This window comes from Alternaria hordeiaustralica (genome assembly GCF_023758085.1).
Source record: "Alternaria hordeiaustralica strain BMP 2776 chromosome Unknown scaffold_14, whole genome shotgun sequence".
NCBI lineage: Eukaryota > Fungi > Ascomycota > Dothideomycetes > Pleosporales > Pleosporaceae > Alternaria > Alternaria hordeiaustralica.
In genome coordinates, this window is record NW_026056786.1 from 137543 (window position 1) to 149638 (window position 12096).

Sequence of the window (12096 nt, forward strand, 5' to 3'; positions counted from 1 at the left end):
CTCGCCGGGGTCATATTACCGTCTGTACGCCATCTTTACCACAACGCAACCAGCACACCAATTCCGATCTATCCAGGCCCGCCACCAAAAATAAAAAGCTCGTAGCTGAGCCGCTCGCCAAGTCCATAGGGCCCGATTTCCACACTGCGGGGTACATGGAACCTTTTCCCGGCAAGATGCTAGCCACAAAGACATCTTCCTCACGATGTCGCTACAATCGAGTCAGTCTAACCATGCGCCACTTTCGATCCAAGATGGGCCCAGATCGTCACATTGCTGAAACGTTCGTCAATTCCCCGCACTTCAGTAGTTGCGACTACCCCAGGTTTCGCTTGTGCTAGTCACTGGAAACAGTTCGAGTGGGTCGAATGTGGGCTTGGTACGCGCCTACTGGATCGCTACATGAAGTTGACTGCATGTTTCAGAGGCCAAGGTGAACTGATAGGAAGACGTTTTCAGGAATGTGGGGTGCGTTTGGTATCGGGATGTGGGAGGGATTGGGGATATAGGATAGTTATGATCCCGTCACTGGGGGTAGACAGTTGCAAGCACCTTGTCTCCTCCTTTCAAAGTCGCAGTACTGAATCAACAGAATTCTTTTACTCAACTCGCTAGATCATGGCTTCAGATACCATCCAACCCGACTACGAAAAGGAGAAACAACAAGTCAGCCATCACATCGAACATGCAAACCCGCATCATGGTACAGACTTGTCGCTGGAATCACAGCATGAACAAACGGACCAAGGCGTGGATACGAATAATGCCCAAGCACTCAAAGGAGACGACTCAGATGGCAAGGTAGAATGGAGTGTGCGTAGCATCTTCGCCGCCATCTTCCTCGCCGCACTATACACCGGTACAACCACCCCTCCTCATCCCATCCCATCCCCAACCCAAACTAACAACCCTACTCCAGGCTCCCAAGTAATCCTCTACTTCGCCGGCGCCTCCCTCTCCTTCATCGAAGCAGACCTCAACCTCGACCGCGGCTCAGCCTGGCTGCCCACCGCCAACATCCTCGCCATCGCCGCCGTATGCCCCTATGCAGGCTACCTCCAAGACCTCTTCGGGAAACGCTACATCGCACTCTTTGGCTCCTTTTGCATCTGCCTCGGATGTGCGTTGATGGGCAGTGGACAGAACTTCGGACAGCTGTTGGCTGGTATGGCGATTTCGGGGGCGGGCGCTGCGACGGGGGAGTTGACTGGTCTTGCTGGGTATGTTGTGTTACTTCTTTGCTTTGGTCCGATGTTTTTTTTTGTTCCGCTGTCTGCGTCTGTCCATTCATCTGCATCTTTCGTAAAATCGTACCTACAATCCAACTCCACTAACCTACTTACTATCAGCCTCGCAGAAGTCGTCCCCGTAAAATACCGCGGCTACTCCCTCGCCCTCGTAACCGCCTTCGTCCTCCCCTTCTGCCCCTACCTCCTCTACGTAGAACTCTGGTCGCACTCCGCCTCGGGCCCAGGTTGGCGCTGGGTAAGTTCCTTCCTTCCCCCCTCCCATCCCCCACACAAGATATCCACTGATAAAACAAAATCCAGGGCCCCTGGGTCGCCCTAATCTTCAACTTCATCGTCGGCGTCGGCCTCGCCCTGACCTACTTCCCCCAGCGCCACACCAACACCAACACCAACCCCTCCTCCCCCTCCTTCTCCCGCCGCGCAATCCTGAAAAGAATAGACTACATCGGCGGCGTACTCTCCATAACAGGCCTAACCCTCTTCCTCGTCGCCCTCCAATCAGGCGGCTACACCCACCCCTGGACCTCCGCCTACGTCCTATGTACCATGCTCATCGGCCTGCTCCTCATCCTCACATGGATCCTCTACGAAGCCAAATACGCCGCATACCCCATGGTCCCTCGTGCCCTATTCTCTGGGCAAAGGATAGTGGGGCTGGCGTATGTCGTTGCGTTTAGCGCCGGCATGAATTTCTTCTCTATACTTAATTTCTTTCCGGTTACGTTTAGTAGTGTGTACACACCTGATCCAGTTTCTATAGGTCTGAGGGGCTTGGGACCGGCGCTTACGACGGCGGTGGGGGCGATTGTTTTCAATGCGGCACTGAGTGCGTTTCCGGGAAGGACGAGGGAGGTGTTGCTGTTGGCTGTGGGGATTATGACGGGTTTTGCTGGGGCGCTGGCGGTTATGACGCCCGAGAACGAACGCTTGGTGCTGTTTCTGGGATCCATGGCGGGGTTTGGTGTAGGCGGCGTTCTTGTCCCCGCTGCGACGGTTGCGATGCTCGTTTGTCCGGATTCCCTCATCACAACCGCTGCGGCGCTATCACTATCGATCCGCACCGTTGGCGGCAGTATCGGGTATTCGATTTACTACAACATTTTCGCGGGGAAACTGGCTGTCAATCTGCCCAAGTACACGGCGATGTATGCGGTGCAAGCTGGTCTGCCGCTGGAGAGTGTGGAGGCTTTCCTAGGCTTGTTTCTGACGGAGCCGGAGAAGTTGGCGGAGGCGGGTATTCGGGGTGTTACGCCGCAGGTTATTGAGGGTGCGACGGTTGGGACGAGGTGGGCGTATAGTGAGAGTTTGAAGTATGTTTGGGTAAGTTGAAGATCTCTCCGCTGACTGCTCAGATGACATGAAGCTAACGTTGATGGGCATCTAGTTTACGAGCATCGCCTTTGGAAGCATAGCAATAATCTGCACGCTTCTCCTCCCCAGCACGAAAAAGTACCAAACGAACCGCGTCGCCGTCCGAATCTGAGCTCAACACCACCTTCAGAATACTTAGCTTCACACTTTTTTTTACTAGTTAGCTCCATTTTTCATCACGATACAAGATCAGAGTATAATACACACATCTCTACTGAGACCATCAATTTCTATCTACTACTTGGTTAGTTCATCACATCACAAAAGCACAGTGACCAGCAAAGCAATAACCGTTAAGACAAAACATCCTCATTTCGGTATTCAAAGATAATGAATCTATGGTATAAAGTGGGTTCTACTCCAACAGTAGTACGCAAAGCAAGCGATAGAGAAAAGCCAAAACGTGACAACCCACCCATTCCTAGAGAACCAAGTTTGGTTGCGCATTTGCATGATTCTGTTCGGCATGCATCTTGTCTCATCTTGTCTCATCTCATTCCATCCATCCATCCCTTTCCTCATTGATCGTGCCATGCACACTTACCCTCCTCCACAAAGCGCGACGCCAAAAACACCCTTATACCATCCCATCAATGATACCCACCCAAATCCATCTCAAACTCATACTCCATCCTCTCCCCCCTTTCTACCCTCTCCCCAGCACTCCCACTACCGCTGATTAAAGAACCAGCTCGTCCGCTTCCCCTTATTCGCATCACCTCCATCACCGTCCTGCTTCTGCAGATTGCCAATGACAGGGAGGACAGGGCCGTCCGCGACGGGCCCACCACCGCCGCCACGAAGCGGTTTGGCGATGCGGGACCCGACGCCGCCGAAGCCAGCGTAAGATGCGCCGCCAGCGGGGGAACCGAGACCGCGGGTGGAGCCTGCTTTGGCCGACTCGAGGCGCTCTTTGACGGCTGTGAGTTGGGCTTCGAAGCTGCAAGGAAGTATAGTAGTTAGTATGTTGAGTGGTTTGTGAGGAGGGAGGGAGGGAGGGAGGGAGAAAGTTACCGGTGATTCGCAGCTGTAAGTTTCTCCTGGGAGTCTTGCAACAAGCTTTCTAAAGACTGTATCCGCTCGTTTCGGGCCATGAGTTTGCGTTCGGCGATAGCGACTTCCTTCTTCAGGGAGCTGTTTTGCTCGACGAGTTGGCGCTGGACGACGGTGAGTTGCTCGAGGTTGCGCTCGAGGAACATCATCTTCTTCTGCTGGGCGCGGTTGTTGGAGGTACGGAGCACGTTGTTATACTGCTCGCGTGTCTCGTCTAACGAAATCTCAAGCTCGACAACCTGTGGCTTATTAGCAATGCGTCTTCGTTTGAGAAGCTCAGTCTGCTCACTCGTTCACAGCGGTTCTGGAGGTCGCGCATGAGGCTCTTCTTCATGTTGTCAAACTCGGCAATCTGCTGTTGCACAGTCTTGCCGTTGATGCCGTTGGCGACACCGTTGGCAATAGCGCCACTCTTAATGCGCTGTTGCAGGCTTTCGTTCTCGGCCTTGAGCTTCTGGTTCTCTTCCAGCATACGTGCAGTATCCTGCTTGAGGCTTTCGACAAGTTCGAGGTTGCCTTCTTGTCGGGCAGAGTAGGCGTCGGCAAGGCGTGCCTTGAGCTCCTCCTTGTCTTGCTCGGAGAGGTTGCCCTCGAGAAGTTCCTCGTACTGCGTCTGCAAGGTCTCGCAGCGTGCCTCCAGTGCTTCGCGGCGCTTGGCATATGTGTTGTCCTCCTCACTGCGGGCAGTAAGGGAGAGCTCGGCCTGTCGCACAATGCCCTGTGTTTCGACAATCTTCTCCCGCAGGCCCTTGATCGCATCCGGAGCAATCGCCTCGCCAGCCGCGCTCATGTCGTGGAGCTGGTCTAGCTCCTCAATAATCTTCCGTATCGTGCGCTCGTTGTCACTGAACACCTCGCCGCCGAGATCGAAGCCGGCCATCATTTGTGCCATTGCCTCGGCCTTCTTCCTCTTCTTCTCGTCCATAGCGGCGGAAGTCTCCTTGGCGTTCATCTTTGCGTCCAGGAGCTGTTGCTTGACGTCGTCCAGCTCGGTGGTCAGCTCCGAGTTGGCTTCCTTCAGTCCGTCCATGGTGATTTGCGCCTCCTTGCTCTCGAACTGGATCTTCTCAACCTGCATGCGCATTTCGTTGAGCTCCATGGTGATTCGCTCATTGTCCTTGTTCGTCTTCGCGTCTCGGTCTTTGTAGTATTGGAGCTCCTCTTTGGCAGACTTGAGTTGGTCCTCAGCCTTGGCAAGCTGCGATTCCTTTTCGGCAACCTGGTCCTGGAGTTCGTTCTCTCTTCGCAGAAAGTCGTCCTTCTCGTCCTTGTCTAGTGGTATGCTGGGTGTACCTGCGCGTTCCAGGTCCATTCGCGAATCAGGTCGTGGCGTTTCCGAATTTCTCACACCTTCCAGTCTCGATGGCGTGCCCGGACGAGGCGTTGTCGCTGGCTTCCTTCCAGATGACGGACTTGTCTCTAGAGGCGGAATCCATTTCTCCTTGGGGACGCTTTCACCTGCACGCCAAACCGAGACTTCGCCCTCAAGCGAACCGATGTATGTTTCGTAGGACGTGACTTGTCCTTGTACCTTCTTGAGCATGGCTTTGAGCTCAGCCGGACTGAGTTCGGCGTTGACCTTGGCCTTGTTCTTGATAGTCTTTGCGCGCATACCGAATCGAAGTGTGCCCAGCGTCTCGGCATCGTTGTAACTACTTGGCGAACAGTTGATGATCAGGGTCGTCCGGGAGTTACCACCGAGCGATTCTTGAAGAATACGTGTGAGCTTCGAGTCTCGGTAGGGGATATGTTGCGTTTTGCTGTCGGTCAAGCAGTTGATGACCATGCCCAAGGCACTCAAACTCTTGTTGATCTTCTTTGCTTCCTCCAGCGTCTGTCCACTCGCTCCGGTCTTGCCGACCTTCTCAGAACCAGCCAAATCGACCAAGAAGAGCTGTCCGCTCTTCAATGACCCGGTCTCGACGTTCTTCTGGTTGACCGTTACGACAAAGATGGAATGCGATCGCGAGGATTCGGCGTTCATGTTGGTAGCTGACACCGCTCGTGCAGATCCACCTCTTCGGAGGACCTCGTAGACTTCTTCCTCGCTCGAAACGTATACTTCCAGCAGACCCTTGACGTAGACTCCCCTGTTCTTCTCTTCGTGCACCGGCAGATTGTCGTTTTGGGGAACCAAAAGATCGCGGATGCGCTCCATGTAGATCTCCATGTAACTGACGCGGACGGTATATTCAATGTTGCTCGGCGATGCCAGAATGCTTGCGAAGATTTGCTGGATGATACGCGGGATGACTCCCTTGCCAACCTCATCGTCCATATCGCTACCCATCATGGTGTACGACTTTCCCGCTCCTGTCTGCCCGTAGGCAAAGACTGTTCCGTTGTATCCATTCAGAATATCGTCGACGGTGGGGCGGATGGAGTAGTCGAAGACGTCGGCCTGGCGGGAGTTCATGTCGAAAACGCGATCGAAGGTAAAGGCCCCGGAGGCCTCTTTCGACTAACACACAGCATTAGTGGCTCTGCTTTGCATCCCTCGAGCTGGCATGCCGTACCTGGATCGTACATGTGTCGTCGGATTTGAATTCGACTATGGGCTCTCCGCCGCTGGCTATCTCGACCTTGTTCTGCGGGCGGAACCGCGCCACCACTGCAGTCGTACCGTCAGTAACCCGTATGCCATGCGTCTCTGTGTCCCGTGTATGGCGGCGCACCTTTGATAGTATTGGAGCCCCTGTCGCCCGTTTTGTTAGCCATGCCACCCCTCTTCGCCGCCATGTTTGAGCTACTCACGACATGATTGCTGCTGTTCAGGCGGTGCGGCCCAGAGGCCTCGCTCTGTTTGCTTCGCTCGCGCTTCGGGGCAGGTGTTGCTGCAGGCCCGACGGGAGGTCCTGTTGTGGCACCGTCACGTCTCGCTGTGTCTCGGCGCGTGGGAGGTGGGTAATTACAGGCCCCGCTATGACTATGGTTAAGGGGAACTGCTGAAACGGCCACGGAGGCTTCTTGGGGCTCGCCGGGGACTCCTTCGCTGCTCGCGCCAGGAGGAAGTGAGGGGACAACAGCACGGGGGCGCGCGCGGTGAGGGAGACGAGCGATGTTGATGCCGGCCGATTGTCGAGGTGCGGGCTGGGGCTTGTGTTGATACGCCCAGGGTCTGCATGCCCATAGCGCGCCTTCCTCCTCCCCGCCGCCAACGGCCGTGACGCAACCTGCCTGGTCAAAGCATGCTCTGCGCATCTTCCTTTATGGCGACCCCTTTGTCCCGCCTACTTGCATTGCTTCATGGCATTGTAGCAGTTGCAGCAAGATACCGCTGCATTGTGCCCAAGACAACTAACCAGGATCCCTGCATTAGTGGAGCGACAAAGACAATCACGCTTCTCTACATGATCAGCGATGCCAACGAAAACGGACGTATATTGGCTACGCCACGAACATAGAACCATAGTGAACCAAACTCCACGCCGCAGAGCCTCAAACAAAACGCCTCTGGCTGCCAGTAACAAACATGACATTGTCCCTGTTCCTTGTAACTCCATCCCATGCCGTCGTGTCGTGATATTCGTACCCCAGTCGCCCCTCAGTCCTCCCAGCTCTTCTCCACCGTCTCGCGCACGCGCTTGGTGTACTCCTTGCGGTTCTCTTTGTACAGGTTCGATGCTTCGACATTGGCGGGAGACGAGGTGTTCGGGTCGTTTAACAGACTGGACCCTGTTAGCATGTGTCGCGCTGTAGCCCATCTAGCTCTACTCGGACGTACCTCTGGATACTGGTCAAGATGGCTGCCACGTCGTACGTGGGTGACCATCGGTTTTGGAGAATGTCCAGACACAGCTCGCCGGTCCCGTATACGTTGGGATGGAACATCTGGCTAATAAACTTGACGCCCGGCGGCTTGTTTGGGTATGCCTCCTCGAAATGCATTATAAGACGGAAGGTCCCGTCTTCGAACGGTGTGTCTGCTGGGCCGATGATAACTGCGTTCCTGTCTATGTGTCAGCAGTCAAGCTCAGCCATAGGTCATTGCCGCTGCTGTGTGTCCGAAAGTCGAGAGTGACTGCGAGGCTTGGTGTCGCGTGCGGGGGAATGCGGTGAGCCGTACCAGGTCATGACATTATCCGCAACTGGAGAAGCAGAGACGCCGGCGGGAGGATCAGTTTGCATGCGCTGTCTCTTTGTCAGTACGGTGCTCTCTATTGAATTGCGCAAACATCCAGAGCTTGGTGCTGCTGCTCTAGTGGCGTACCTTGAAGTCGCGCATCAAACGGCGGCGGGCTGCAGTAGACATGGTTGTGCGTAGATGATGGACGGAGCTCGAGGTAGTTGAAGCGGAGTGGGAGGTTGAGGTAGAACAGACACGGTGGATATAGCTACAACCCAGGTTGGTGGTACTGAGTCGCAGACGTAACTGGCACCTTCCGCTGTCGGTCGCTCGGCTTGTGGAGGCAAACGCCACCTCACGTGTAGCTTGAAACTTGGCTTATCGCAGTCCCCCAATCGTGGTACTCACCATTACGCCCCTCCTTGTCCCCGCCGCTTTGCACCAGAGTCACACAGCTTCACAGCACCACCCTCCATTCTTTCACGCATGATCAACGCCGACGTCAATTCACACGGCACCGAGGTTACGTTTTCAGTTTTATTGTTGTACTGTGCTATACATAGCCAGATCACCCGTCGCCCATGTATCGCCTGCCCAAGATCATCATCGCCATAACGCCCTGCCCTCATATGCCCCAAAACGCCGTAAATGCAACTCATTCTGACCATGCTGCTTGCAGAACGCTTGACAATACACACCCTGCGTCGTAAAGTCATACGCCATGAGTCGCTAATAAAACTGGACATTAACAGCATCGCTAGAAACAGACTGGAAAGATGGAATCTCGGCATCCGTAATAACACAAATTGATCGAAAGGGAAAAAGGTCGTTCGTGCTTGGGAAACGTGCCCTCACTGGCCAGCTGCTCCAGCAAGACCATGGTGGGATGCCTGAGCCGACTTCTCACGGCCCAAGTAGTCGACGATGGGGAAGCGGGCGCGACGCTCGAGCTCATCCAGAGGAATGTGCGAGCGGATGAAGCGGTTCTGGTCGTTGGCCGGTGGCTGGTAGTCCCACGACTCCTTGCGACCAATCTTCAGTGCACTGCAAGCAACCTGGCGCATGCGCTGGCTTCGGACGACGTCGTTGTGGATGGTCTTGAAGTCCCACTTCTCGCGCGCCTCTGCCTCGAACTTGGCAAGCATCTTCTGGTTGTGAGGCTCTGGGGAAGTGGCAAGATCATGCAGCTCCTGCGGGTCCTCAACCAGGTTGTAGAGTTGCGGTCCGTCGGCAAGGGAGTAGGTGAACTTCCACTCATGACGACGGATCATGTAGGTGGGAGTAACGGTGCCTTCGCCCATGTACTCGCCGAACACCTCGTCCTTGCCTGGCTTGTCTGAGACAAGGTACTCGTGAAGGCTGACACCGTCTAGTGGCAGACGATCATCGACTTGTCCTCCAGCGAGGTCGACGAACGTGGGCAGGAGATCCATCGTGGACACTGACTCCTTGACCTTCTTGGCCGCGATATTAGGCCCGTTGATAATCATCGGTACTCGCGCGCTGTTCTCATACCAGCTCATCTTGTACCACAGGCTCCTCTCGCCAAGCATGTCGCCGTGGTCTCCAGAGAAGACAATGATGGTGTCCTTGTCCAGCCTGCAGTTCTTGAGGAGACGGACGAGCTTGCCAACCTGGTCGTCGACAAAGCTGCAAGCAGCGAAGTAGGCACGGCGCGCGCGGATCTTGGCCTCGTCTGGAACGGGGTTGTCCCACAGGTCGATGGTCTTGAGGAGGCGCTGGGAGTGAGAGTCCTGGTTCTCTTGGGCGATCTCAACCTTGGGCAGGGGAATGTCAACGCCCTCGTATCGGTCCCAGTACTCTTGGATCATGGTGTAGGGGTCGTGTGGGTGGGTCAAAGAGATGGTCAAGGCGAATGGCCGACGGCTCTCGGGGTCAGACCGAACGTAGTCGTAGAGGTACTGTTGAGCCTGGAGGTATGTGTTAGAAGACTTCCTTATACCGCTGGAGTGTATAGTATTGCTGAGATTCCTTACCTTGTGCATGACATCTTCGTCATAGTCGAGTTGGTTGGATCGGACACATGGTCCGGCTTGCATGACCGAGGCCATGTTGTGGTACCACTCTTGACGCTCCTCTGGCTTGTCCCAGTTGACGGACCATCCGAGGTCGCCAGGGTAGATGTCGGAAGTAAGTCGGTGCTCGAAGCCATGGAGCTGGTCCGGGCCGATGAAGTGCATCTTTCCTGCGAGCGCGGTCTCGTATCCTTCGCGGCGGAGGTAGTGGGCGTAGGTCGGGATCTCTGGACTCAGGATCGAGGCGTTGTCGTATCCTCCGATCTTGGATGGCAACTGACCGCTGCACATGGTGAACCTAGATGGTGCACACAAAGGTGAGTTGCAGTAAGCGCTCGCGAAGTTGACGCCGGTCCTAGCAAGCTCATCAAGATGAGGTGTCTTGATAACTGACTCTGGGTCATTGAACTTTAGCATGGGTGCGGCCATCTGATCGGCCATAATGTACAAGATGTTGGGACGCTTTCCGTCTCCCGAAGTGCGAGCCTGAGTCGCATAGCTGTCCGATTGTTGACGAAGAGTCTGAGCAGTAATGAAATCGCTTCCGCCTTGCTGAGCATCTGAGAACCCGTTGCCGGAGAAGCCATCGCTACGGTTGGCATGGCCGTTACCATTACCGTTCATGGCTGTAGAAGAGAAGGAAAAGTCGCCGCCAACGGGAGCCTGGGCCTCCTTGAGTGAGACACCGCCGTCCTGGCTGAAGGCTTGCTTGGTGGTGTGGACATAGGATGAGGGCGGCGACTCTGGGTCTAGCAAGAGACTGGGTGCCATTCTGTAGTGGCAGTAGTTGTGGTGGTAGACTTGAAGCTTCGATGATATTGTAGGAAGAAGCAATTAATTCCTGAAAGTGGGTGAAGGCAGGAAACTTGGTGGGCAAACTCTGGTTGAGATGAGGGCAGTGGGACCTTTATAGATAAGCTGGATAAGAAGAGCGACGCCCCGGAAGTCGCGTCGGCCGCACGGTGTATGTGGGGAAGTGCGACCCTGACGCGCCTTACAAAAGGTTGGGTCGTGACTTCCAGCGGTCACGCAATCCTACGCAATCCACGCTTCGAGTGACCAATCCCGCCCGAACTAGTCCGTTTTCGGCGATGGCGAAATCCCACCTCTACGAGCACACCGCCCTGGCTGACTTCAAAAGGCCCGACCGGCCGCAGTTCGATGTTCGATGCTGGAGGGATCATCATGGAGCGTTTCATCGAGCACGCGATCTTACCTCACGTCTTGGCTGGGGTATTCACCATTTAGCGAGCAGGGTTACCTCAATTCTAGAACAAGATGATGTATCTTGTAATTCATAGTAATTGTTGCAAATCTCTGACATGAAATTCTTTCAGTGATTTCGTCGTCGCCTCGCCATTTCTGCGTAACATGCAACTTGTGTGCGCGGCCAGACTCTGGTAGCGCTCAGTCATCCTCCCGCCTTCCGCTGCGGGATTCAAGATTGCCACGCTGCATCACCCATAGGTAGCAAATCTGGCCAGACCAGTCCCTTTACAATCATAGCCGCACAGCCATGCAACAGAATACAGCATGTCTGCCCGTCGCTAGCGCATGTATTGCAAGTGTGATCGATCCCTTTCGAGGAGCAGCGACCACGGACGTCGAGATTGACAACGCCATGCATATGATCCATATGCAGGGTAGTCGATCAAGTCGGGACTACGTAACAGCCAAGCATGCAAGCATGTACATCCGCTAGAATTTGAGCACATGAGGAATTGATGAAGTTTGGGTAGGAGTCGTGGAGGACTTGGCACGTCGCTTGGCACCGCAAACCTTACCTGTGTAGTGTGCAACCTTAGTTGCCCATCTTCTACCTACTGATAGAACATCATCTTGACATATCTCAACCAATACTGCATGCGATGACTCAACTGCATGCTGCGCGTCCCCTTGCCACCGTTATCGCGAGCGCCACTCGGTCAACTCCTCGCGACCTCGCGACCTCGCGACCTCGCGACTCCTCGGGACGTCGCTCCTACGTGAACATGCATGGCACGCGAGCATTGAAGTCGTCCAGGCTCCACCGGTATACACTTTCGTGTTCGGATCATCTAGCGACCGGTGCGAGGCGGAGTGTCCGCATGTTCTTCCAGATCCCACCGTCATTGATTGGTCTGCTGCGTCCGCCTAGCCCGAACGAGAGATGTCTCGTTGCATTGGCGAATCAACACTATTTGACGCCAAGTGGCTGCAGGCTACTAATAGCGCGCTGCAGTCTCCAACGACACATGCATGCGGCTCTCCGAAGGCTCGCTGGCACTAGAGTCTTCGCAGGATTCACCGGACAGGCACGTGAACATGATTGTTTTGTCGG

The 12096-nt window shown here is 54.9% G+C and overlaps 4 protein-coding genes across 4 annotated transcripts; 1 reads left to right on the forward strand and 3 right to left on the reverse strand.

Annotated features, from left to right (window-relative positions):
* Positions 1-618: 618 nt before the first annotated feature.
* J4E84_006881 (uncharacterized protein) lies at positions 619-2579 on the forward strand (the record flags this gene model as incomplete). The annotated part of the gene is made up of 4 exons (XM_049389468.1): positions 619-859; positions 920-1220; positions 1350-1485; positions 1551-2579. 4 exons carry the CDS (start codon positions 619-621, stop codon positions 2577-2579), a joined length of 1707 nt encoding a protein of 568 aa, XP_049242661.1.
* Positions 2580-3290: 711 nt separating this feature from the next.
* On the reverse strand, positions 3291-6090 carry KLP1 (Kinesin heavy chain; the record flags this gene model as incomplete). The annotated part of the gene is made up of 3 exons (XM_049389469.1): positions 3291-3561; positions 3636-3913; positions 3964-6090. The coding sequence occupies 3 exons, from the start codon at positions 6088-6090 to the stop codon at positions 3291-3293; spliced, it is 2676 nt and encodes an 891-aa protein (XP_049242662.1).
* Positions 6091-7218: 1128 nt separating this feature from the next.
* Positions 7219-7926, reverse strand: UBC2 (Ubiquitin-conjugating enzyme E2 2; the record flags this gene model as incomplete). Its single annotated transcript, XM_049389470.1, has 4 exons — positions 7219-7342; positions 7399-7623; positions 7741-7805; positions 7885-7926. The coding sequence occupies 4 exons, from the start codon at positions 7924-7926 to the stop codon at positions 7219-7221; spliced, it is 456 nt and encodes a 151-aa protein (XP_049242663.1).
* Positions 7927-8591: 665 nt separating this feature from the next.
* On the reverse strand, positions 8592-10547 carry J4E84_006884 (uncharacterized protein; the record flags this gene model as incomplete). The annotated part of the gene is made up of 2 exons (XM_049389471.1): positions 8592-9671; positions 9738-10547. The coding sequence occupies 2 exons, from the start codon at positions 10545-10547 to the stop codon at positions 8592-8594; spliced, it is 1890 nt and encodes a 629-aa protein (XP_049242664.1).
* Positions 10548-12096: the final 1549 nt, after the last annotated feature.